Consider the following 27,195-nt stretch of genomic DNA (forward strand, 5'->3'; position numbering starts at 1 on the left):
AAAGTGTTCAGAATAACAGCTCAGCTTTTTACAACATGGCACTCAGTCATTCACTCTCACTACAATATTGTAATTATTGCTGCTGCTTTGATTTTATTCCTGTATTATAGATATGTGACCCACAGCATTAAGCTGGATTCAGATGTACGCATTAAAGACGTTTGTGGGCTCACTTCTTGTTCATTTTGAAATTACTGAATTTAATTGTGTTTCTTGATTTTTAATCCAGGCATAACTTTTCCAAGCAGCACAGCAATGCTAGCCGATCTACTCTACAATGTCACATATTGTGTCTGATCTCATGACTGATTGTTGCTGCAGCTTTAAAATGTCAATACCTACACTTAATGGTGCAGTGTGTAACCAGGTCAAAGGTCAGTGACAGAAAAAATGTATATGGGCACATCTACATGTGCAAATTTTTGTAATAGTAACGTGTAATGCACCTGAAACCACTGGATCCACGCACAGCTAAACACATGTTAATGTATGAAAGAATTTTAGTCACTAACGGCCACCATCCATTCACAACCATGCTTGGCATTTGAAGCCACTTGTCTGCCCATCTTTACTGCTAGTTGTCAGTAATTCTTACACACTGAAACTTTACGCATTAGAGCATCCCATCTATGCTGAACCTGCCTCAGAGATGTATTTCTTAACGGCTCAGTACATGTGTGATATTTGCTTTTCACACGTGACCAGGCAGTAAATCGAGTGAGATATACAACTAAAGTCGTTATAGACTTTTAGGTTGATGTCGGGTAACCATTAAAAGAACTCATTTCAGCCTGTGAAATGTGTGAAAATCATAGCACATCCACATCTAGTGCAACAGCATAATTATCAAATCCAGTGAAATGGTCGAAAATATTAAGCAGTTAGGAAATGCTTATGTTTACTGAGATCCCTATTAGCGTCATCAGCTATTCTTCCTGGGGTCAGTTTACAATAGAAAAAGTATACAGTTCACATTTTTCACAGATTACAAATTAAATATTAAAATAATATTTTGATCATCTTACTTTTTCGACAATTACAATATTCATTGGTTTTATTTATCTGTTTGATAGAGTCTCTTGTATTCATTTCAACAGCTCGTCAGAAGCCAAATTAACTGCTGGGTATTAATATCCCAGCTGCAGTTCAGACATGTGCTGTACTGAGTATTATACCACTAAATCCAACACAGATTCCTGTTGCACAGAGTTACAAAATGGTACTACAATGCTCATTTATGCACAAGACAAATATCTTTAGTTTCCACACAATTAATAAATATTGTGTCTACAGGGTGTTTTACACAATATGACTTACGCATACACATCTTAGTGCAGTCTTTCTCAGTCCTAGTCCTCAGGACTCACTGCCTGCATGTTTTAGAGGAAATCCTCCTTTAACACACCTGAATGAAATGAATGGCTTAAATCATGACATCTTTTATACCTGAACTCATAAATGTTAATAAACTGAAGATCTGTGTCAAAATCAGAGCAGGTTTGTCATTCCTTTTGAGATTAAATGTATATTTTTCTGTTATTGATCCGTTGTCATGTAGGTCCTTGTGCTGTTGGATGTCACCCCAGACCAGTCCATGGTGGATGAAGGAGTTGCCAGAGAGGTCATCAACCGCATTCAGAAACTACGCAAGAAGGTGGGGCAGTTGTCTCAGGAGGACTACTAGCTATAGAGACTAGACTGACACATTACACACCACTTCTAAATTTTACAATCCAGTGTTTAATAACTAGGATCTGACATAGTTGAAACAGTCAATGTGCGTAATCAGGGTCGCTTCAAGCTGAGCAAAACATGCCACCGAGGTAATGAGAGGTGTACTTTTGAACTCAATACTTTTTAATACTTTCCAAAAATGCTATTGGAATACCTGTTGTCACAAACCCCAAAGTCTCATTTTGCAGGAGGGCCTACTGCACCCCCCGTTTATTTCTTTGTTTTTGTTTTTGTTTTTTTAATTAATAGGTTAGTATTAACCATACTGTGAAGATACAAACCAGAAGCATTTTTGTTATACTTCCCTTCCGTTTAAATCAGGCTCCTCCCTTCGTTTTTATGTCCCGTGCAGGTCAGTTTTGAAATCTTTCCACTGCAGTGTCACAGTTAGAGGTTTCTCCATCATAAGGCAGGCTTAATGGAAGCTTAATTACAGTCTGGCCCCTTTCAGATTCTAATGTTGGAGCTTTGAAGTAGTCTAGGGAGTAAAGACGGATTAGCGACAGCTCCTTGTTTTCACAAGAAACAAACAGTTTTTTCCATCCCCTTTAGCAGCGTTGTGCTGGCTCCCTGCCAGGCAAAATTCCTCCAGTTATTTCAAACTGAGATCAGTTAGGATTTTTCCACCATGTGGATGGGAATTAATTTAACTGTTCTTGTACATGTTAAGTAGTAGTTTGTGGGGTGTGTGAGATATTACAGTTTGCGTGGGGTGCAGGGTTGAGAAATGCGTGTCAGCTATTTATTTATTTATTCATTTATTGTCTTGTATTAGACTGCCCACCAGCTGAGGATCTTTGTAGCTTTATCTGGCACACACGTACACTGTACAAGCCCCATAAGGGTCAGTACCTTGACTTGGGGAAGCCTATAAACCTCCTTTCATTTTCCTTGTTTTCTCCCTTTTTTGTAGGGCGGGGGGGGTGTCCTACCAATTTATTTACTTGTCTTTTTTTTATCTAAATAAAAACAAGCAAACAAACAAAAATAAGCAACTTGTGAAAATGTGATATTTTGCTTCCTTTGCAACTTTTTTTGTACTGATGTTTGCAAAGTAAGTCAAGCAGCACTTTGCTGCTCGCTCTTGCTCGTTTGTGGCAAGTCTTCCCTGGTGTCTCTCCACCCTGTGTTGATACAATAAATGACCTTTCTTGTCAGACACCCTCACTTTTTCTGAAGTTTCTAAGAAATGCTACACTTGCTATTAGTAGAGACACTTTACCATACCCCTCATTTTATTGATCTAGGGACATTTGGTGCCATCAGATGAGATCACCGTGTACTACCGCTGCCAGCCAGAGGTGGATTACTTGGCCACTGTGATCCAGGCTCACACTGACTTCATTCTGGCCACCATCAAGGCTCCACTTCTGCCCTTCCCTGCCCCAAAGTCCTCCAGCATCATCATAGAGGAAAAGACTCAGGTATGACTGGATGCCTTCAGGACAAGCAGAGTTTCTGTTTGCTGTGTTGTGGTTCAGACTCAGTTTAACAGACAATGTTACTGGTTAAACATTCTGGTACCAGTCAAACTGTAATGACTCGTGGAGTCCTATATAAGTAAATGTTTTCATATTAAAATGATCCGTTATTTCATTTAAAAGTTCATTCATTTGAGTCATATTTACAGTCATATTTAAGTATTTTTATTGTATTATTTATGCTGTTTTTTGTTCTTGCAGCTAAAGGGCTCAGACTTGGAACTGACTATAGTGAAGGGATCTTCAGCCTCTCAAGCTCCGCTCAATGGACCAGCTTGCACATATATAAACCTCAGGGTCAAAGTTGGCAGCAAAGAACAAGGTTGTACACATGAAGAGCAAAACATAAACTATGTCACTGCTAGTTTTTCAGCAGGACAATATTTTACAAACATGCAACATATTTTCCTACAGCACTCAATATGATTTTGTTTTTTTCTGGGCTTGCTTATTGAGAATATCAAATACTTTGCTTTTATTGTTTAGCCTTGTTGATGAGCCTTTTTGTTTGCCTTTAGAGGGGGTAGTGCTGTTGGAGAATCCCAAAGGGGATAACGTACTCGACTTGGACAAACTGAGGAGAGTGTGCCGCAGCATTTTTGGAACCAATAACACCCAGCTCCGATTCTTCAATGGTAGTGCTGGTAAGAAGTCTTTTAAGCTCCTCAGACAGCATTGTTTCATCTCTGTTTTATAACACAAATAAATAATCTTTTCATGTGAGTGACTGCTGTTCATATTATTGTTGTTGCCACTCCTTTGCTACTATGCCATGTTAACAGTAAACTATTAAGCTATTATTATTTATCAGATTATTAAGTGCAATGGAGCCTTCTACATGGCCATAAAATGGACAAGTGGCAGGAAAGATGGTAAAGATTTACTAAATGATATATTTAGTGATGGAACCTATTTCATATTTATTATTTACAGATGCTCATATTAAATTGAGATGGAATATGCGGCTAGTAAACCTGTGTCATCAGTCATTGCACTCATCCATATACTTGGTGATATTTTGGTTCCATGCTGTGTTGGATAATTAGTGTCAGGTGATTTTTGTGCAGCAATTTTTTGCCTTCGTCTGTGAAATCAGCTTCTTTGTGAACCTGGCTGTATCTGGCTCTGTCCTCCCTTATAGCAATAACATTAGGAACAATCTGCTCGTTCCTGACTCCTACATACCCTTTCAGCAAAAAGCATGTGTGTGTTAAAGATATAAAGTAGGCTTCTAATGAACCTGGCATTCCTCTCTCATGATATCAGCCCATCATACCACGGGGCTGAGAGCTTCAGACCAAAAATATTAAGCCCTTTAACTTAGGTTATGATGGTGTTTAAAGAAAAAAGTTGTGATGCATAAACAAAACCATCCTAACAGTAGCTAAAGCACTTCAGACAAGCTGATCATCCCCCTCCCAAAAAATGCTTTAATTTTTGTCATTATAAAAACATTCCAACAGACTTAATGGGATTAAAGGAAAACCATTTAGTATGTTATGTATTCAAATTTTAATTTCATTCCTTTCTTTCGGTTCAGATCAGTCATGAGGCTCTTCTGTGTAAATGTTCTTGTGTGTCTTTAAAACAGAGTTGACCAGCAAAACGGACCTTCAGGCTCTAAGTGGTAAAACTTTGTCCGTGACCTCAGGCCCCTCCTCTTCTGGCCCCGCCCCCAGCTCTGACACCCTGCTGTGTCCCTATGTGAACCTGCTACTGTGTAATGCACAACCAGCTGGTGAGAAATGCATAAACATACAATTTAACATGTCACTCACGCTGTTGGAGAATAAAGCTTGTAATGTTTTCTTCTGTCATTATGTTAAAGATGTTATTATAATCAGGATTACCATCACAGCCCTTTCTTTGAACTTATTGGCTAAAAAAAAACCTTTTTATTTTTGATTTACCAGCTCAGACCCTTAGACATATTCTTATACTTAGGAAATCACAGAAAAGCTACCATGATATTTTATTAAAAGTTGTGCATTCATATTTTAGATGAAGCCTAACTTCAAAAGAATAGTTTGACATTTTTATTTCCTTGACTTATGTCACTTAGCTGCAAACCAAATTTACCCCTGGGTGGCTTTAAAGATTGATGGACTTACTCGACTTCTGTGGGAGAACTAGCTGACAAGATCTATACTTTCATCCCTGTGCAGTTATTGCAGAGCTGCTGCCAAGAGCAAGGTTAGGCAGCTGCTTTGTCCAAAAAAAATAAATAAACGGGAATAACTTTTTTGATCTTTTTTTTGTTTGTTTGTTTTTTTAATTTACATAACACTCAATTACAAATTTGTGGTTTTACGAGGCAATGTAATATGTGATTCAAACAAATGTGAAGCTGCCAGCTGTAGTTTTATTTATTTACTGTGTGAAACATCAGTGTGTTATCAATGCTCTTGTCTAACTGTGTTTCCCAAAAACATCAAACCATTACCTACTTTATACAAAGTTGTTAAATCTTTAATAATAACTGTCATTTCATACAATGATTAGCTGCCAGAGAACTGTATTTCATCATTTCCACCTCCAAAATGACCCATTTTACTGAAAGCTTATTAGCTACAATCCAGCTCCATCCTTCTAGTTTTTCAGAATCAATCTTTCACCTCATTCCTCTTCTCCCTCATTTACCGTTTGATCAGATGCACGTTTCTTTTCTTTTTCCTCATTTATTTCCATGATTAAATTTAGGCTTATTCCTTTACTCTCTTGGAATAGATACTATTTTCATTGTAAAAGGGGTAACGCCTGTCTAATTCACTTATTTTCTCCTCCAGAGTGCCAGGTTGGAGAGGTGGGCACCCTCCTGCTGATGAATCCAGTGGGCCAGAATGTCATCCACTATTCAGGCCTCCTCTCTGAGACTGCCAAGGTTTTTGGCCTCCGCAGCAGACGACTCAAACTCTACCTGGACCAGGACCTTACTCAAGGTAAGACGAGAAGATGGTGGAATGTGGGTAACAAATGTAAACAAGCAGCCTGTAAATGTTTGTGTGTCTGTGTTTTACAGAACTGCCAGCTGATTCATCAGTAAAATCCCTCAACACCAAAACTCTGTTTGTGAGAGTTCTTCCGACCACCGCTGAAGCTTAAATCCACAGTTGTTGTCTTTGGACCGTTTGTGTTAGATGTGACCCCCTCCGCAAATCTTTCTACCACCTAAATGTCCCACTGATGCACAGTGAATGTGTGGAAAAAAGTATCAAATAGAAATCCTGACATAGACTATAACTGATGATCCGTAAAGTATCTCATGCACGAGAACTTCAGACACAAAGTGTCCCATTTTTCCCTGGACGTCTTGAGATTTTATGTTTAAAGCGGTCCAACATTTGCTTTAATTCATTTAATCTAACTATCTTTCTCCCTCCGTGTTGCCTCCAGGACCATCAAACATCTTCTTTCTCTTAATTTTGTTACCAGCTGTGACTGTTGATGACAGATATACTGTTTCTGTTGGGGCAGCAGGTTACAGGCTTCATTCAAAAACCCATCCTCTGGACTGAATTGTTTTTTTTTTTTTCTTTCCCCTTCATATTATCCAGTGAGTAGATTTATTGAATGGGCATTTGGAAGTTAGGATTCATCTGGTCTAAGGACAGAAGCACATAAACTGCTCAGAAAGACGCTGCAAAGGTTAATTTATTTCACATCCGAATAGTTTTTCAGTAACTCCTGGAAATAAAGTTTCCAGAAAATGGTCTAACTCGATTAACTGTTACTGTTACCAATGGATAATTCTCTTTATTATGATAATGATGTAGGTTACTTCACTTCATGGCTTATTTTCACTGTGCTCAGTCCACAGTAATTATGTTTTGGCACATAATTGCAAAAAGAATTTGTGCTATTGTGCTTCTACACCATTGAGAATTTAACAGAAAGACCTATTGTGTTCATTGCACTAGGGATTTTTAGACAATGGAAGAGGCATTAAAAGGTGAAATGGATTTTTGGGCTGCTGTACCGTTGGGACACAAAGAGGTTCTGTCATAAAAAGAGCAACAGATGGATAATGTACTATTTTAAGTGACAAGCTGAATAAATCAAAAGTGACTGTTTTTTTTTACTTTTCTTTCTTGTCCACTCAGACATTTAATAGATAGAGGGAGACCTTATATGTCTGCGGGACTTTCAAAATTGACTGCAGTTTTAGGGGAAATGTGCTTTGCTTTATTAATAAGGTTGTTTTGACCGACTGTTGTGTATGTTATTTAGCAGCAAGGTCAGGGAACAAATAGAGCAAATTGGATTATAAATGCCCACAGCAGTACAAAAGAATAAAAAAATATGAAATTCTAGGAAATACTTGGGTTTCTTGACTTGAATAAAAAAAGAAAAAATGCTTCTCATTTAGTCAGTAATGAAGCTACAGCTAGCAGCTGGTTAGCTAACGTGAGTTTACACTGAAACCTTACCTCCATTTAGCCTGGTTCCAAACAAAAGTGACTAAATAGAAAAGACGTGCTAAACTAAATATTTAAGTCCATGTTCACCCTTGTGTTTGAAAGTGAGAGTATGCAACCAATAAAGAAATGCACTCTTGGTAATATATGTATATATATCTAGTCAAGAAGTAACACCACACAATTTATCTTTAAGCCTAGGGTTTTCAAAGGGGCACATGATGGTGAGATTATTTTTTTCTTCTGGACTTGAGCGTGTACTAGGACGAGAACAGTCACTATCAACCTAAAAACTCAAGAACAAAACAACCATGGCATGTTGTTTTAGCCATTTTTTTATTTGAAGGTGGGACATTTGCAGGGAAAGTTATGTCACTTTACAAAGTTATACAGCTTCACCTCCAGATGATGCTGCATTCGCTGTACCTTGGAGGCGAGAGGGTGAAACTCTTTAGCTCTTGCTTTTTGTTTTGCTATCAAAGCTGATCATTAGTTCTGAAGTTCATTCGACAAAAGAAATAAATGAGCCACTAATTCTCTGCCAGTACCTCAGCGTTTTCTGTCTCAACAAGGGGATTGGAAATTTATTTATTTTTTATTCTGATGACAGCAAACAGAAAAAGCATGTGTGAAATATTGGCCATAAAACAAGAATGTGGATCAGTTGTCCACCTGCTGATGAGGGAATTGTGAGCATTAAAGAGGGAAATTTCCAGTTTTATTAGGTCTGTGCTCATAGGCTGTCTTCTGTGTAATGATGTGTTTTTGGGTAGTGCCTTGTAATGAGGTAACCTTGGGAAGATGAGGCCACTTAATGAAATAATGTTTTCTTCATTGCTCTAATATTTCTAACCAAACCTCAAGTCAGCCCCAACAAAGCAGCACACATTAGGTTTACATGCACAGCAATATTCTAAATTGAACCTGATTAAGACCTTGCTCTGGCAGGTAAACACAAAAACCTTTACCTGAGTAGTGAGTCCAGAGTACCCAATAACTCAATTAAGCTATGTGGAGTATATGCCTTAATCACATTATTACCACCTACCAAAGTTTTCACAGCATGCAGCAGCACATATCTTCATCTCCAACATTGCCAGTTCAGGTCCTATTATTATAAGCAAGTTTGGGCTTTTATTTTTTTAAACCTTTATTTGACTTTATTTGCAATTTTTTCTATGTGACGATTATGAATCTTATCAAACATTTGTGGAAGTAAACCTGCCTGAGCCATCTTTACCACTTGGCTTGGGTATATAATGCCCAAAGTAAATGTTTATCCCATTTCTGTTGAAATTTTAAAACATTTTTAGCTGTTGTTACTTTAGTAACTGTTATCTCAACCATTTGCTAGAAAAATAATTCTTGATATTGTCCCAAAGAAATTATAAAAATGCAAAGAGCTCATTTTCTTCTTAGTGTGAACATCAAAACAAAGTCACTTGTTTGGACTTCTGTTCATTGATCAGGTTACTTGTTTCTACCACAAGATCTGGCAACACCACCAACAGAGCCAGTGCAGAACAGGATGGCTATGGAGAGGAGGGAATGCTGGGTAATGCATCATTTTTGACAGATACACATATAACAAAGTAACTGGAAAAAGATTTTATTTAAATTTATGCAAAACTGTCAGAATTGCTGTGCATGTACACTTAACCAGTGTTGCAATCTGCAGAATATAATGTAAAAACAAGCAAACGGGCCTCATTAGGCATAGATTATTTTCTACATGTCTTAAAAGTGTGGCCAGGCTAATTATGTCAGTGAAGCCCACGCACCACCCAGAGACTTTTGCACTGACACTGTAAAGAAAAATTTACTATATGTTCCGTTTTCCCAAGTGCATTTCAGTGTCAGCCCACAGCATCATTACCTAACAAGGAGCTTCTTCTGGTTTCATCTTTGATCAATGTGAAGCTATCTGACCCAAATGTCCCTTGTGAAATGCATTAATCTTCTCCAGGGTCAGTATACTGGCTGTATTTGTTACTGTAAGGATATCTTAGTCCCAGTTTCTAGATACTGTCCACCAGTCAGACTGGAGACATGATTTAATGTAACAGCTGCCTTAAAATTGTTTAAATCCTATGCAAAATTACAGAAGCAATATCAATATAAAAACAAGCCTCTAGTAATTAGTTAAGCAGAAATGCAGAGCATTGCATTTTTCTATAATCAAGTATCTGACCCTGAGGTCTGCTTTGATCATTGAGGCTTAAACATTTTTGTTAAGCTGATTTGGCTCTCCAGGGGATGTTAAAGTTTGCTGCACCGATTCATAATCATGCAATATTTGCAAGATTATATATGATGGTGCTGATATACAATGCCTGGTCAAAAAAAAAAAAGTCACTATTTTGTTAGACAAACTTTAGCTTTGATTAGGACACACATTTGCTGTGGCAATGTTTCAATAAGCTCCTCCAGTGTTACAAGATTTATTTCCACCCAGTGTTGCATTAATTTTTCACCAAGATCTTCACTGCGCAAAGCCTTCTCCAGCACATCCCAAAGATTTCCAATGGGGTTAAGGTCTGGACTCTGTGGTGGTCATGTGGGAAAATGACGTCTCATGCTCTCTCTCTTTCACAGTTTGAGCCTGATGAATCCTGGCATTGTTTTTCGTCATTGTTGATGTCTTTCTTTTTATTTCTCCAGAAAATTGAATAATAAACTTCACATTACTGCAGGACCATGTCAAAAAGTGGTATTAAGCTATCAAAAGTCAGAGGGTAGCAACATTGCCCATAATTATATAGTATGCCAAAAAAAACCTGAAAACCTAGTTTATTTACCAAACAGTGGATGAGGTGGATGAATGCAGCTCAGTTGGTAGAATATTTGCCCTGCTTTTGGAAGGCTTAAATTTGATCCCTAGTTCCTGCACAAGTATGGAGGGGGGGGTCATTGGGCAAGACACAGGACCTCACATTGCCTTTAATATGCTAATGAACGTGTGACTAAAACAAAACCAAAAAAAAACTGCATACTGTACATGAAGTGCATGTATAATATGGTGCTGTGTCAGTGTTTTTTAATGAACAGGAAACGCATCATGAAGCACTTTGCAGAGCCAACAAAGCCCTATGGTAGTGTAGACCATTTAACAGTACACTGGCATGCAAAAGTTGTAGGCATTGCTAGCCAAAAATAAATAAATAAATATCTGTTTAACTAATGAAAAGATAACCTGATATCTATAAGGCACAAATTTAAAGATGTCACATTTAATTTTATATGAAAGACTGCATTCTTATTTACATTTTTCACAGTTCAAAAACACATTGTAGCACCCCCTTTAGCAATTATCACACCTTAAACACTTCTTGTAGCCAGTCTTTTAGTTCCTATTTGGAGCAGTTTCCAGCAAAATGCTGTCATTTCTTGAGCCATATTGAAAGTAGTTTTTTTTTTACTGAAATCTTTCTACTGATTATTAAGGATTTTGAGGTTGGGAGACTGAATAAGGACCCTGCTATAGGTTGTATTTTATCTTCTGCAGTCCACAGGGCTTGCTTTCAGGGTCCATCAGATCAGTTATTCATTCAAATTCTACATGCTGAGTACTGTTTACAGGACGCAGGAGAAGATTTTATATATATAATGAAAGTCCTGTTTATGCAGCGGCTTTGTGGGCATCAGTTATCATTTTTAGATTGGAAAGCAGTTTTTTTAAAGGACCCCATGCTGTATAATATGGCGGATGACACTCCGTTTCACCTCTGTCAGTACACCACTTTCTCTCTTATGACTCCTGCATCTTTGTAATCCTTGTTTGCCTACTTGGTGTGATGACTTTATTCTCCTCCCTCCTGGGTGGAGCAGCATGTAGCTTCACTAGTTAAATATTAAGTCGATGGCTCTACCTCGTCCTCCTCCCATCCATCTCGCTCCCATCTGTTCCAGATGCTCCTTTTGTGCCTCTACACACCTCTGCTGTAGTGAAAGAGCAGGTTGGTGACCCATCTGCTAATAGGCATTACTAAAATACAGTATTCAGCCCAAGTGAAGTGAACATGTCCCCTGGCCTGATGGATAGTTGTGTATAAGACAAAAGTGTAATAATGGATTACATTTATGTAGCGTTTTATGGCTGACAACACCCAAATCGTTTACATCTGATCTATTATTCATTCCTCATTTATACTTTTGTAAGCTACATGTGTAGCCCTCTCCAAGCTCCACCGAAACTTTCAGACACCACCGATGCCGACACTCGACACAAGGAGAGATGATTGGAGAGTGGGATTCGAACCACAAACCTTTCGCTCATTGGACGTCCAGTTATACCTCCTGCCGCCCCACAGTGTGGCTATGTTGCAAAAGAAAAAGAAAGTGTTTTCTAAAATAGGCATGCCAGTAAAGACTGTTTGTAACCAGCAGTCCAGGTAACACGTGCTGTGTAATGGAAAATCTAAATCTCTGCCAGTAAATCAGTTTTCAGTGCCCTGCATGTTGCCCACTTCAGAATGACAGCTGCAGATAAAACCTCGAACAAGTAGGTAAGCGGATCAAATCAGCTGTTTTCTGGATGTGAGCTGTCAGGCCAAATGAAGGGAATACACAGGCCACTCAATAAACTGCAAGTAGCCTATTTTGGCTTGCAGCATTAAATAATCTGCATCTCTCAGTGCAGAACTGCAGAGGCATCATAAATATCTTCCAGAGACTATCATTAAAATTAGTTTTTTAAATTGGATATTGGATGGTTCATAAAATGGATATTATGTAGTCATTAATATTTGGTTTAATCTTTAAACTACCATAACTTGTGACAGCTGGATTACTGTACGTTAGGATTTTAAAAAAAAGTTACGACTTAGCTTTTAAAAGTTATTTATCTATAGTGACTTATTCCACAAGATAGAACATATGGATACTGTTTCACTGTTTAAACGAATCTGGTGTCTTAATGGGTTCATAAAACCTCTGTGTTCAAGAAAACAACATTACACATAATTCGAACAAATCATGCTTTAGAAAATAACTTTATAATACTTTATGGATAATAATAAAGGAAACCTGAACTTTTGATATAAGGAGCAAGTTTACAAACATTTTGGAGGCTACCTAGCTACCAATAGTTGCCAGGAGCTTAACACCATCACAGCACAGTTGCTTAGGCAACAACCAGTCGGAGCTCAGTAGGCACAGGCCCATTTAGTAACGTTACGGTGTTCCCCGGCAGCCATCTTTACAATATTTACTGAAAAGAGAAGTGTCTTCACAACTGTGAAAACTGTGGTTTGTTTAAAGTAGGACTAAGCATTTATCTTTAGCTTTTATGATTAAGTCTGGAATAGGCCTACTGTTAGCTAAAAATTGGAAATATATTTTCTCAAAGCAGGTCAGATGGTCTATGAAACACAAACTTGATATTGTTAAAAAAGTAAACTTCTAGGCTGCTGCTTATGCACATCAAAGCATTTCTCTTTTACTAATGTGTGGTGCCTTAACGGTTTGGTTGTTGGTTAGAAGGCACTATTTTACAAAAAATATATAAAAAGCGCAGTCTACATTTTCTAATAAATGATCGAATTCACTATCGATTATCCTCATTAACTGGAATAGAGCAGCCTAAGTGATGCATTGGCGACGCGCGTCGTGACTTAACGATGGAGATCCGGATCACCGCTCAGTTTCCTTTATCTGATGATTTTAGAAATGCAGCATCTGTCTTTAAATTGATGCACCTACTCTTCCTCCTAATCCTCCTCCTCACCCTCACCGGAACAGCAGAAACAGGTAGGACACGCTTCCGATTTGGATAATATCACCCCCATATGTTCTCTTTGGGAGGGTGGAAGAGAGAAATTGGTTTATACTCTAGTTGTTGCGTTCCCTTTTTAGTTTGTCCGTGGTGTGGTTGTTAGAAGACCGATGTCAAATGAGGACTCGGGGATAATGGGAGATGTCCTGGCATCCGTATTGAGATGCGTCGGCAGGAATGACACGCTGTTGCTACCCGCTCTGTCTGCTACGGTTGCCACAGAGACATTGAATTCTGCCCCAGGTATGCTGTGGAACAGAGGAGGTGGATGCAGCCAGTATGCATACATCTTATGTTCACTTATTTCACGTGTATATGTAATATATCCTCTGTCTTTAAATGATACATTTTAAAGACTTAAATTAAGTTTGACTCTGAAATCGATTTTGTTTACTGATAGATAAAGTCAGCAGTACACTTAATTCACAAACTTAACCATCTGATACTTTTCCTGTTCATATTACAGGCTGTTCATAATCCTCAAAATATTTTAGCATATTATTTCCACTGTCTGATATTTTCTATATTGATGTCTAGTGATTTTCAGTTTATGACAAAAAAAGGCTAACTTAAAATCTTCTTTACTCAATCCAATAGGATGTAGAGGCCACGTCTACAATAAAGAATAAAGTGAAAGGTCAAGCTTCTGTATAATGAGCAACACAGCTTAACATGGGTAGTGTCTACCCCCCCAACCCCCAAAAGAAAAACAAAATGCACCAAAATCCCCTGCAACATTACTGTCAGTGTGTTTCCTAAGAGTATAGTTGGATCTGGTTTAGTTTTTACAAAAAATGGCCTGAAGTTTTTAACATTTGTTAACAAGTCCTGGTAATAGAGTAATTAGAGACGTGACCTCAAACTAAATGTTTTAGCAATAAAATCTCACAATACCTAGCATGAGTATTGCCCAAAACTATGAGAACAGCACAGTAAAAAACAAAAAAAGAAAAAAAAGAGAAGCACTTTCCCTTTATGTACAAAAAAAAAAAAAAAAAAAAAAGTGGGGAAGTTGACCCTCTACTTGTAAATCCTCTGTGGAGTGCTAAACCCAAAATCCAATAATTAAAAAAAAAAAAAAAAGTATCTTTACTCATTAGTTTGAAAGGCAGGCTATACTTCCCTGTTATCTTCCCTGCAAACAGTAGCTTCTTTGCAACTGCTCCTCTAACAGTGTTAGTAAATAATGTAATGAAATTATTTAATTTGGAGTTTCTGATAAGAGTGAGCATCTTAGTGTGTATGAACGACTCAGAGGTTGGGGAGATTATTGAATCATGTACATTGCAGAGAACAAAAACATTAGCAATAACAATAAATGTCTTCTGGAGATTTTGCAGTTAAATGATGGTTGAGTGGTCAAATTGAGAGACTTTGGTCAGAACAGTAGAAACTGATCAGTACAAGAAATTTCAGTCATTACTAATTTTTACTTAATGAGTTACTTAATCAAATCTTGTACTGAAATTAGCTATTGTGGATTTCTAATTACTTGTGAACATCAAGTGTTCCTCTGTCAATTTTATCCCATGACAGTGTCTAAAATAATTTAACCATGACCAACTCTCACCACAGCAATCACAAACATGGTGGTAGGCATTATAGTCCTCAAAGAGTCTCTGGATATATGGATGAAGAATCCGTTTGAAATGATTTCTTTCTGTTTTTTGCCTCTGTCCTTCCCATTTTCATTTTGCTTAGTAGCCTGATTGAATGCATGTTATCCATGGTGGAGTCACAGTGATCAAATGGATCATCAGCTTAGCCGTGCAGTCATTTATTAACTAGAAACCACAATTCTACATAACTTAGTGGCTAAAAGAAAGCCACTTAAATATTTTGCTGAACCAACTTTAGCTTTTTATCATGGCATGCTGTTTTAATATTCAATTTCATCTCATTTATTTCTGTTCAGAGATGTTTGCCTTGATCTTGTATCCATAATGGGAGATGTAGACAAGTGGGTAAAGTCTTCTCTTTCAAATTCTAAATATTCTGAATGGTTTTAAGTTCTTGACTGTGTGGTGGCCTTGATCAGCTGGTCCATAGTATGTTGTTAGCAGCCCCAGTGGTAGTAAGTGGGGTCTTTTAATTAATTTTACCTTGTGCTTAATGCCTCAGGTGAGGTAATCACTTGAAAATAGTTTGATAGGTGTGGTGTGCATTTAAAAAGTGCATTGAAATGACTCATTTTTTGCTGTTGTGTAGCTGCATAGAAAAATCTCCAAAAAGAAAGACCCCAGTGCTTTAGGACATTCTTTTTGCCCCACCAGTCTACTTCTGCTCAGTGAATCCTGGCATTGTTATTAGGCCCATGACATCAGGAAAATAAACTACAAGATAACAACCTGATCATTCAGAATATTCAGGGATAAGCTAACTTAATTGTTATAGATATATATTTCTGACCAACTTTATGGACTCCAGCTCACAACACCAATACCAAGGCTAAGATCAAGTGGTCTTTCTTTTCTATTTATTTTAATGCCAAGGATAATTATTACCATTTAATTGCTGTACTAGAAATGTAATCTTATCTTATTTAGATATATTGAAGGAGATGCTTTTAAATTTCAAATGCAACACAAGTGTTATTAAACATGTTAAATAGTTTTTATTTCATGTGCTTATCTTCTTCTGAGCCTGAGTGAAAACAAACAGAGAAAAGGTATTCAAGTTTGCCAGAAAACACTTAGTTTTAGAGGGCTTTTTAAAATGAGGTCTTAGGTCTGAATGGGTTTAATTGTGACAACTGTAGCTCTCATTATTTCTCAAATAAGCAGCCAGCTCCTTTATTACCCAATTTTGCTGTTTATCTTATTACATAAGTCGAATGCTGTGCTGTAATTAGCCAACTTGCCTGATTTGTGAGTCTCGGCAAAAGTGGACTTTAAGTACTTGCAGTTAGATAATAAGGACTTGGGATAAACTGCACATTGGTGGGCTTACAGTGGGCTGCTTGAATTTGGTGCATTCAGGTTAAACGGTCTGCTCAACAAAACCCTGAGCAAGACTGAAGGAACTCACTGCATTTTCAAGGAATTATGCATTAAAGTAACTAATGTCACAGCAGTTATTTGTTTTTGACAGTCTCAAAAACATTCCAGCTCATAAACATGCCAACCTTGTAGGCTTAAAGTCCTGTTGTGTATGAGACACAGCGGGCAGCTCCGGCGTGGTCACCTAAGTTCCTTCATGCTGACTTGCTATTCTTTGTTACATTCCCCAGAATTCCCTGTGACCGTCTGTCAAAAAGAAGTATTTTTAAGTCTTTTTAAGTTGAATGGCAGGAAGGGATGTCATGTCTGACATGGAAGTTGATTGCTGCTTACTGACAGAAACTAATTTAATATACTCAGCATCTACATTTCTTTGTTTTTTTCTTTTTTTCTGAATAGCAGTTTAAAGTAAATAATTACCCTCCCCAAAAAAGCAGAAATGAAATACAATTCTTGTCCGCTACCGACTGTGTTGTAGTTTTTTTTTATTATTTATCTCTGGTTTTACTCTGAGAAGTGGGGATGCTGATTTTATTTTGTTTATTTTGTTGGAGTAATTATTACTGATCTGTGTGGGATGACATTTTTGTTGTTAGGAAAGTTGTGCTTTAGAATACTTTAAGGTCAGTGTGCAGCAGAAAGCATATGCCTGTAATTAGCACTTAGATTCTTGTATCACAGAAGAAAAATTCAAATAGGCCAGTGGAGGAACTGAAATGAGACATTTATAATGTACCCAGTTAGACCACTGCTATTATTTACCACTCTGTTTATCTCATATTCTATACAATCCTCTTAGTGTCTTCTTGAAGATTAATACTGCAAGTCTTCCCTGTTTAATTAGTCCCTTACAAAACCAGTTAGTCTTTAAAATGATTTAACTCTATCCAGTCCGGTATTGTCAGAGAGAAATGTATTGTAAACATCTGGCTGGTTGGTTGATAAGCCAACTAAGTTGTATATTGTTTATTGTTGTATCGGTCATGTACTTTAAGTTCACACTGTGCTACCAAGAAATACAACAGCATTAGTAGTTTCTGTAAATTCACCAAAACAACATATGTTTATGATCAAATGAGAAAGCCTGCTGGGCTTCATTCAGATTATGCCCATTTTTGTCTGATGGGAATGAAAGAGGAAAAAGTGTGGACTTAGTGTGGTACAGTGCAGGAGAAAAAAGTTGAACATTCTTCCACTGTTCAACATAAAGATCATTTTGATAAATTTATTCTTGCTTTACTTTGGTTGACCAGACTCCAAGCTGTGATATTGTTTCTTATTTTTGATCACTGTGATCACCACAATCATTTAGTCCAGATGTCTGCATACGCTTGGACAAACATATTGCCCTTGTAATCTGATATGTCCAAATTCTGGACAATAATCAGATTTTCTTTTGTCATTGTTTGTGTAATGTCACAGTGCCACATGTCCACCAGAATAACAGGGTGATAGAACAAGGTCATAGAATTAGGCACACATGACCACTATTGACTGGTCCAATACATTTTTATTTGAACCATATTACAGAAAAACAATTATGCTCAACCAAGTAATCATTTTAAGATGATACCTTTCATCCAGGTCTTGGTTTGTCTAAGTGTTAGCTCTGTCCAATCACTTAAATAGCTGGGCACGAGTTCCTCACTTACTGGTTGGACACAGTTCACAATTGCCTCCAAAAAAGGCCATACAATGGACACGTTGCAGTCTGAAGCCTTATAAGAGGATTTGGAATAGAATATTTTTAGATGTACTTTGGATGACTCTCTATGAAATCCCACAAGGGCAGGGGATTGTTTTATGAATGGTGTAAGTTTAACATTCATGTACTATAATGAAGTGGTTGTTAACTAAAAGGAAGAAAAATACAGGGAAAAAAACAACTTGGTAACAAAATTTAAACATCTACAAAACCATGGGTACATAGAATAGAAAGCCTTTACTGTCACTGTATTTACAGTACAGCAAAATTAGTAGCTTGGCATTTTTTACATAGCATGTATGACAGTAATTTTATTTATGTAGCACATTTCATTGCATGCAAACGCTATGTGCTTTACATAAAAAGTATGCATGAACACATACTTAGTTTTCCAACTATTTACCAAGATTACATTTTTATTTAAAACTTGTCGATGCAAAATCCACGTTACTTAAAGATTTATTTAATTAAATTTGTGGAGACAGTTATCCTAAATATTTATAAAAGACAAGAAACTGCAAAACTGCATAAGGTTTTTGACCAGCAGCATAAATGATTTGACCTCAGTCTAACTGAGCTTGTTTCTTTTTTTTCTGCAAGTCCAAACTGATTTCCTGGCACAGTCATTAGGAAAGACACCAAGTGTTGACTGATGTCCACTAGTTGTAGACGTCAAGCTAAATTTCAAACCAAACATGCCTCAGCCGTAGGGTCAGCAGTCTTTATAGTGAGATCATTTGATCATCCTCCAGTAAGACTGCAGAGCAAAAATGAAGTTTTCATGTGCTTGCTGTGCTTTTTTGTTACATCTTTAATAGGGTGCATATATATATATATATATATATATATATATGAGGAAAAAAAACATCCCAAAGAAAGATAGAAAAAAAACTACTGGAGCTAGATTTGTGGGAGGAGAAAACCATTTTGAAAAGTTTGACATTTTTTTTCTATCAGAAAAAAGTAAGATTTTTTTATATCATTATAGGAACAAGCAGGTGTTATGGGCTGGAGGGGGTAGTGGTTTTTAAAGTTAATAGACATGTCTCCCACTGCTTGGTTGGGTTAGAGAAGGATAATACTTTAAAATACAGGCTTTGTACATTTTCTTTTCACAAATCATCTCTGTTTGTAAAGTCAGTTAACTGTAATACCTGGAAGCCTTAATACTCTTATAATTTGAGGCAAGGCAAGGCAGTTTATTTGTATAGTACATTTCATGTACAGGACAATTCAAAGTGCTTTACATAAAACAAAAGCTTTACACATATTAAGAAATAGTCAAAGGCAGCAACACAGCAGGAATCACAATAAAATAAATTTGAGAGACCTTAGTTGAATGTAATTTAAATATTATTTAGGTACACAACAAAAAGTGAAAATTAACTTGAGACTGAAATTTTGAAAGTGAAGGGACAATATGGAAGAAAATGATTGAGAATCAAAATATTAATACTGGTAGATGAAATAAAGAAGAGTTAAACTGGTTGCTAGGCAACAGCTGAGGAAAGTTGTGAGAAGTCTGTTAAATTATCGCACAGTCAGGGCTTCATAACACTGCAGCCAACGTGAAGCTGACAAACTCACTGTCTGGGACATTTTATGCCTTGTTGAAAATCATGCAGTTTAGTGTAGTGCTGTTTAAAGATTGAATTGGAAACACTTGAATAACAATTCTTTCTCTTCATGTATGAAACCTCCATGCTCAAATATGATGTGTGTGACTGGCAGTAATGGTAAGGCTGTACAGCCATCAACTGCAAATTGTACTATTACTGATTGTTTGTAGAACACCCCACAGATGTTTGTTAAATTATTTGTTAAATTATACAACATTATTTGGACAAACTGATGACTTGGGCGACCTGTGGTTGAGATGACTTGGATGCCGGTTATTTAGGAAGGAGAAATTATATTACATTCTTTTGAGGATTGGACTGGGAAGAATAAATAGTCAGGTTCTTCAAATATGTATATACTTTCTCCTGTCACACTGAAAAACCTTTTTGTATAAGTGTTGTGCCTGTACACTGACTAAAGCAATAAGAAAACAGTCTGCCATAGTTTTGGTTTCATATGGTATATTTTATCTTCAAGATGCCTTCACTGCAAGGTCAAAGGATTTACTGCTGGCTGTCAGATATATGATATATGATTTCATTCTCATGGACACCTGTTTAAACTGGTCTATGGGGATCATCCGTACCACCCATACAAACTGGGGTGGAAGTATGAGACTTAACTTGGCGTTGATTGATACATGTCAGTAACAAGAACATATATGGGGAACTTTTGGGTCAGGCTTATACTGCAGGTCATAGGTTATCATATTAAAGGATGTTTAGTGGGACTGGAAATGTGAAAAGCCTTGATCTGTAGCATTACAATGTAGCGTCATACAGGATCCAGATTGAAATAACATTATATTCTGTGGGTGCGGTTGTGGGTTAACCCTGATGTTTCCAGTTTATCACCAGGAAACAAAGTCAGTATCCCTAGTTGGTGTATAGGATGATTGCGGCATTGAGTTGTCCTTGTGTTGTAAACTTTGTCACTTTGCTGCTGTGGCTGGAAGCACGTGCACTGTGTGCATTTTTCACTGATATTCCTTTTCATGTACCTCTGCCAGCTGTGTGAGTCTGTGTAATTTTATTACACAGTAAATACATATTGCTTTAGGAAACCTGTCTAGCACTTGTATGTTCATATAGTTTTATCCTAAATCACATTAAGCCCTGTGGATGAACTAGTGCTTACTGAGTGGCTCTCTAAATAGCACAAAAGCTGTGAAATGAGATTCCTGCAGGGTAAAAGGTATTTGGATATCCATCTGTGCTTAGTGCTCGCCATGGTGAACATGTTTCTCTCGAATCTTTGTTCTCTCAATAGCTCTGTTTTTCTAAGACTCTGCATTAGTTAGCCAGTGGTTGCACAATAGAAAGGTTAGTAAAATGGCTTAAAAAAGTTAGTGGTTTGAATGTTTTCTCTCTCTCTCAAATTATTTCTGATGCAGCAGGCATGTCACTCTAGATACCTGAATGATCAGGTGTTTCTGGTTCTAGAAATGTTACTAATAATGTTATTAATAATCACTGACACGAAAGAATAATCATACATTCTTCTTTATTCTTCTCATGGAAAGCCAAGGTTACTTTGTCTCTGTGCAAATTTTTTTTTAGTTATCAACCACTACTTTTTTCATTACTGCCATGTGTGATAACCCGTGTGCTGAAGACACTGCACAGCCCCATTTATTTGCTCTACATCGTTAATAGAAATGTGCAATGTGTGTATTTTTTTTAAATGAGCAACATTTGATTGTCAAACAAATTCAAAATGAACTGTTATGTGGAAATAAAGTGACTGATGCTATGTCTCATAAACTGTTTAGCCAACTACTCATGTAGGGAATAAGCCTATGCTTTGCATTGTGCATTGTGTACTGAACAAACATAAAGTTGTGTTTTTGTAGAGATTTAAATAACAGCTTGCACATACTCAATCATGCATTCTAATTTGTGCAGAAATGTGTCCCTTATAAGTGCAGTTTTCATTTTCATTTCAATCACAACATTTTGCAAATCTACAAGCAATTCCTTCTCAATGGATTTTAAACAAAACTAATCATTATAGTAAGCTATTCAAATGGTTATTAGCCAGGTTAAACCCAGATTCAATTTAATCCAATTTTTGTTCATATATTACCATTTTGATTGTGTGTCCTTTGGTGATACCAAAAATCTCTTTCTGTTTTATACTTTTTGAATTTGGTGGTGGTGGTAATGCACAGTTAACAGTGATAATAGCTTTTGGTAACAGCTAATCAGTAATTATCATCTTAACAAGCTCATCATGGCTCTCACTCACCCACATAGATCAGTAAGAGTTTTAAACCATCAGGGATCAGATTGATGCTACAGCAGCTCACTGTATACTCGTGTCTAGGAGACATTTTTAAATAGGTCATGTATTATAACACAAAGTATTTAGTGCAGATAGACATATTGCTCATCAGTTGGACTGTTGTCTTAGATGTGCATGCAATATGTTTTAATCAAGCTGCATTTTGCTATGTTCTTGACCTGGAAAGTCAATGGCGTCTGTCCAGAGAAACATGTTTAATTTATCATTAAGAAAGATACCAATTGTTGGCTAATGTCAATAAATTGTAGATTTCATGCTAGATGTCAAACCCAGTATGTATTAGGGCTAGGCAGTGTTCTCCATAGTTAGATCATCCCACTGTCACTCCGTAAGAAACCAAATATAATCTTGAGATCTTTAATGTTACTCTGTTTACTTAACGATGCCTTATAATTTTAACATATTTAAAAGTATGCCTTCTCTATGTGGCTTAAAAGCATAATTATATAACAGATCTCAGACTTTCACAAGTACAACAATAACTTCTTATAAATAAAATCTCTGGAATTAAATATTAATATTGATAATGTCACATCCGTATTAGAAAAATAAACTGTAACAAAATTGATAGATTTGGAATTTCTCCAATTGATTTGAAGAGATTCCAAATCTATCAATTTTGTTCTCTGCCCATTCATATTTTACTGTACAGCTGATCTTTCTCAGCAGTTTCTGGCTGTTCAACAAATAGGCATGGAAGTCTTTGCAAGAAGTATATTTGAAATAATATTGCACAAACAGAATCCCCTTCAGTGACTCAACAGAAAGCTTGGTCCTCTCCTTAGTCCACTGACTCTGCATTGGTAAGAAAACCCTCTCAACATTTGCATGATGTGATGGAAGTGCAAAGACAAACTGTGCAATCTTCAGGAATCCTAAGTGTTACTGTACAGGCCTTGCACATCAGCACAGAACCAGTCTAAGTTCTTACCAAGTCCATCGCTGCACTTTTGTGCCAGTAGTCTTAATTTTAAGGGACATGAAGTTCATGTTCATGAAGAAACGTGTGGCTGCTGTTCAGTATTTTCTTCACCTCCATAATGGACATGTTTTTATTTAACATTTCTTGAATGTGGGTGTGAAACACAGACATGAGTGAGCGTGTGTACCTGAGGTAGATCTCACTAAAGTTATTTTAAAAACAACTTCTTGATTACTATGTATATCTTTTGCTTTAACAAATAAAATGTCTTTAAAGCTGGAAACATCTGTATCATCCTCTCAGGGTACAAAGACAGCCACCTTGTAATGCTGTGAAAGCATCCTTCTATATTCAGTGTCAACAAATTTACAGTACTCCTTCAGGTTTCAGTGCACACAGTGTAAATGTGGAAATACTGGTAAATTTTAAATGTGATATTCTCAAGGTCATAATCTGTTGTGTGTAACCCATGATGAAGACAAACTCCTTACACAATTACATATTAAGGTTTGCTGTTGCAGGATAACCAGCAAATGCTTATGTAATGATGGACACCACTGAAAGTTCACTGCACCATTTCAGTCCAAACTCAGGGCACAAAAAAATTATTTTTCAGTACCTCTGATTCCCTGTGGGCAACACACTTCTGCCTTAATTTTCCAGTTCGGTTCTGCATAACTAACAAAATAAGCAGTTTTGGCATGCTTTTTGGCTGCAGGGATTCAATCACATGTCAAGACGTCTTTGTGTCTATTTGAGTGCATATTCATCTTACCATACTCTCTTGGAATATACTGTGCTTCTACTGTATGTTATTCATGGTGGTTTTTACAATATTTAACTGTGCATTGTGGCTTGCTAATGGCAAAGAGTTCAGTAAGGTTTTATAATAGCTATGGTATGGTTATTAGACACCCCCAGGCATTGAATTTCCCCTTACACAAGAGCCCTCTCTTCAAAATCCTAAGCATGTGGGTGAAGCAACAGCACTGTTATCTTGTATTAGTTGCTACAGCAACACAAAACAGATTGTCCTTCACCTTGTCTATCCTCACCTGCGACTTGATGGTAAGCTCCAACTTGATGCCAACAACAACCCTTTCTCTGTATGTCTGAAGATATACCTCCCTTGGAAATGTTTCCTGAGTTTGCCAGATATTGCAGGGAAGGCTAAACTGCACTACATGTAAGTGAAGACCTTTTCTCTATTGTACTACAGTACTAAATTAGGTTTCCATGTGCAAAACCATTCTGTTCTACTTGAAAACCATCATCCTGTAGTCAGAAGGGAGACATGGCTGTTGAAAGGGCCAAGCTAATATGCTCCATTTCACTGTGGGTGGAGGTAGTTTGAGCACATGGTGGCAGGCTAGAGGATCCATCTAAGTATAGTTTTGTTTGTGTGTGTGGGTGTGTGTGTGTATGATGGTTTTGGGGGGTACTGTCTATTTACAGCTCGGCCTGTGGGAGATGTTAAAGTCCAATAGAAAGGGCAGGGGGCATGGGAAGACTTCCATTCTGCTTCATGTGTCATCCTTCTCTGTTTAAGCACTGTTTGTGTGTCCATGTGTGTGGAGTTGTGTATTTGCAAATACACACATTCTGTTTTGCATCAAGGTTATTGAAAATGGTGCATAAGTAAAAGAATATAAGACTTAATGCATGGACACACACGTAGTTGAGGGGGAATTGTCCAACAAGAGTTGAATTTTCCTTCTGGCCCCCCATGTTTACAAAACCAAATACTTTTTTTTTAAGCTCATACTGACTCATTATTTTCAGAGAGGGGCAAAAGAAAAGAAAGAAAACACAAATAAACTTTTATTTGATTTCAGATTATTTCAACTGCAGAAGTTTTCATTGCGATATTTTCTCCCTGAGCCGCCACCTTATTGTGGAGTTTGTGCGTCCTGACGATCCTAGCAGCTATGTTGCTGGGGACCCATGCCCCTGGTAGGGTCACCCATGGCAAACAGGTGTCTAGGGGAGGGACCAGACGAAGTGCGGCTCAGATCACCCTTATGATGATAAAAAAATCAAGGATCAAGGAGGTGGGGCACGGAGGCGAGCGCCTGGTGGCCGGGCCTTTGCCCAAGGGGCCTGGTCGGGCTCGGCCCGAAAGGGAGACATGGGCCTCTCCTCCCGTGGGCTCACCACCTGCAGGAGGGGCCATAGGGGTCGGGTGCATTGTGAGCTGGGCGGCTGCCAGAGGCGGGGACCCTGGCGGTCTGATCCTTGGCTGCAAAAGCTAGCTCTAGGGATGTGGAATGTCACACAGGAAGGAGCCTGAGCTGATGTGTGAGGTTGAGCGTTTTCGGCTAGATATAGTTGGACTCACCTCGACGCACGGCTTGGGCTCTGGAACCACTGCCCTTGAGGGGGGCATGCTCATTGCCAACCAACTTGGCGCCTGTACATTGGGGTTTACCCCAGTGGACGAAAGGGTAGCCTCCCTCCGCCTTCGGGTGGGGGGACGGATCCTGACTGTTGTTTGTGCTTATGCACCAAAGAGTAGTTCAGAGTACCCACCTATTTTGGAGTCCTTGGGGGGGGGGGGGGGTGTTGGAGAGCACTCCTTCCGGGGACTCCCTCGTTCTGCTGGGGGACTTCAATGCTCACATGGGCAATGACAGCGAGACCTGGAGGGGCGTGATTGGGAGGAACGGCCCCCCTAATCTAAATCTGAGTGGTGCTTTGTTGTTGGACTTCTGTGCTCATCATGGATTGTCCATAATGAACACCTTGTTCAGGCATAAGAGTGTCCACATGTGCACTTGGCACCAGGACACTCTAGGCCACAGTTCGATGATCGACTTTGTGGTCGTGTCGTCGGCCTTGCGGCCGCATGTCCTGGGCACTCGGGTAAGGAGAGGGGCGGAGCTGTCAACTGATCACCACCTGGTGGTGAGTTGGCTCAGATGGTGAGGGAGGATACCGGTCAGGCCTGGTAGACCCAAGCGTGTTGTGAGGGTCTGCTGGGAACGTCTGGCAGAGTCCCCTGTCAGAAAGAGTTTCAACTCTCATCTCCGGCTGAGGTTCAACCATGTCCCGGGTGAGGCGGGGGACATTGAGTCTGAATGAGCTGTGCTCCATGCCTTTATTGTGGAGGCGGCCAGCCGCAGCTGTGGCCATAAAGTCGTCAGTGCCTGTCATGGCGGTAAGGGATGCTGTCAAGCTGAAGAAGGAGTCCTATCGGGCCTTTTTGGCCTGTGGGACTCCAGAGGCAGCTGATGGGTATTGGTGAGCTAGGCGGAGCGCAGCTTCGGTGGTCGCTAAGGCAAAAGCTCGGGCATGGGAGGAGTTTGGAGAGGCCATGGAGAATGACTTCCGGACGGCTTCGAGGAGATTCTGGTCCACCATCCGGCTGCTCAGGAGGGGAAAGCAGTGCTCCGTCAACACTGTGTACAGTGGGGATGGGGGGCTGCTGACCTCGACTCGGGACGTTGTGAGGCGGTGGAGGGAATACTTCGAAGACCTCCTCAATCCCACCAACACGTCTTCTGATGAGGAAGCAGAGTCTGGGGTAGCTGGTGCTGGCTCTCCTATCTCTGGGGCTGAGGTCGCTGAGGTGGTCAAAAAGCTCCTCAGTGGCAAGGCCCCAGGGGTGGATGATGTCTGCCCAGAGTTCCTTAAGGCTCTGGATGCTGTAGGGCTGTCTTGGTTGACACGCCTCTGCAGCATCGCGTGGACATCGGGGACAGTCCCCCTGGACTGGCAGACTGGGGTGGTGGTCCCTCTCTTCAAAAAGGGGGATCGGAGGGTGTGCTCCAACTACAGGGGGATCACACTTCTCAGCCTCCCCGGTAAGGTCTATTCAGGGTGCTTGAGAGGAGGGTCCGTCGGATAGTTGAACCTCGGATTGAGGATTCAAGGATTCAAGGATTCAAGGAACTTTATTGTCATACCAGCTCACATTTACATGTTTATGGTACGAAATTAGAACTGAGGTCCCGGTTTGAGCCATAAGAAGGAGGGCAATAAGTGAAATAAAATAAGACATGAAGAAAAATAGAAATATAGGCTAAATATAAATAGAATATAAGCTAAATACAATAGAATATAAACAGCAAAATTTTTTAAATAAAAATAACAGTAAACACTAAAGAGCCCAGTTTGCATGTGCAGCCTAGATAAATATGTGCAAGTATGTATGTGCATGAGGTAGTGATAGTCCAAAGTATAACATTTCTGATATTAATATTAATGATATTGCACTTATATGGACAGCAGGTAAACATGTAA

At 38.6% G+C, this 27,195-nt stretch overlaps 2 protein-coding genes across 2 annotated transcripts in view; both read left to right on the plus strand.

Annotated features, from left to right (window-relative positions):
• The window catches only part of iars1 (isoleucyl-tRNA synthetase 1), a 52,059-nt gene extending 44,774 nt beyond the window's left edge, over positions 1–7,285 (plus strand). The window contains exons 28-34 of the mRNA XM_041980213.1: positions 1,559–1,654; positions 2,982–3,158; positions 3,417–3,537; positions 3,734–3,859; positions 4,807–4,953; positions 6,002–6,154; positions 6,235–7,285. Coding sequence (XP_041836147.1) covers positions 1,559–1,654; positions 2,982–3,158; positions 3,417–3,537; positions 3,734–3,859; positions 4,807–4,953; positions 6,002–6,154; positions 6,235–6,317 — 903 coding nt within the window. The 3' untranslated portion in view covers positions 6,318–7,285. The remainder of the gene's footprint in view (positions 1–1,558; positions 1,655–2,981; positions 3,159–3,416; positions 3,538–3,733; positions 3,860–4,806; positions 4,954–6,001; positions 6,155–6,234) is intronic.
• Positions 7,286–13,317: 6,032 nt separating this feature from the next.
• The window catches only part of atp2b2 (ATPase plasma membrane Ca2+ transporting 2), a 134,991-nt gene continuing 121,113 nt past the window's right edge, over positions 13,318–27,195 (plus strand). The window contains exon 1 of the mRNA XM_041980139.1: positions 13,318–13,378. The gene's annotated coding sequence lies outside the window, so the exon portion shown is untranslated. The remainder of the gene's footprint in view (positions 13,379–27,195) is intronic.

This window comes from Melanotaenia boesemani, chromosome 3, assembly GCF_017639745.1.
Source record: "Melanotaenia boesemani isolate fMelBoe1 chromosome 3, fMelBoe1.pri, whole genome shotgun sequence".
Classification (NCBI taxonomy): Eukaryota; Metazoa; Chordata; class Actinopteri; order Atheriniformes; family Melanotaeniidae; genus Melanotaenia; species Melanotaenia boesemani.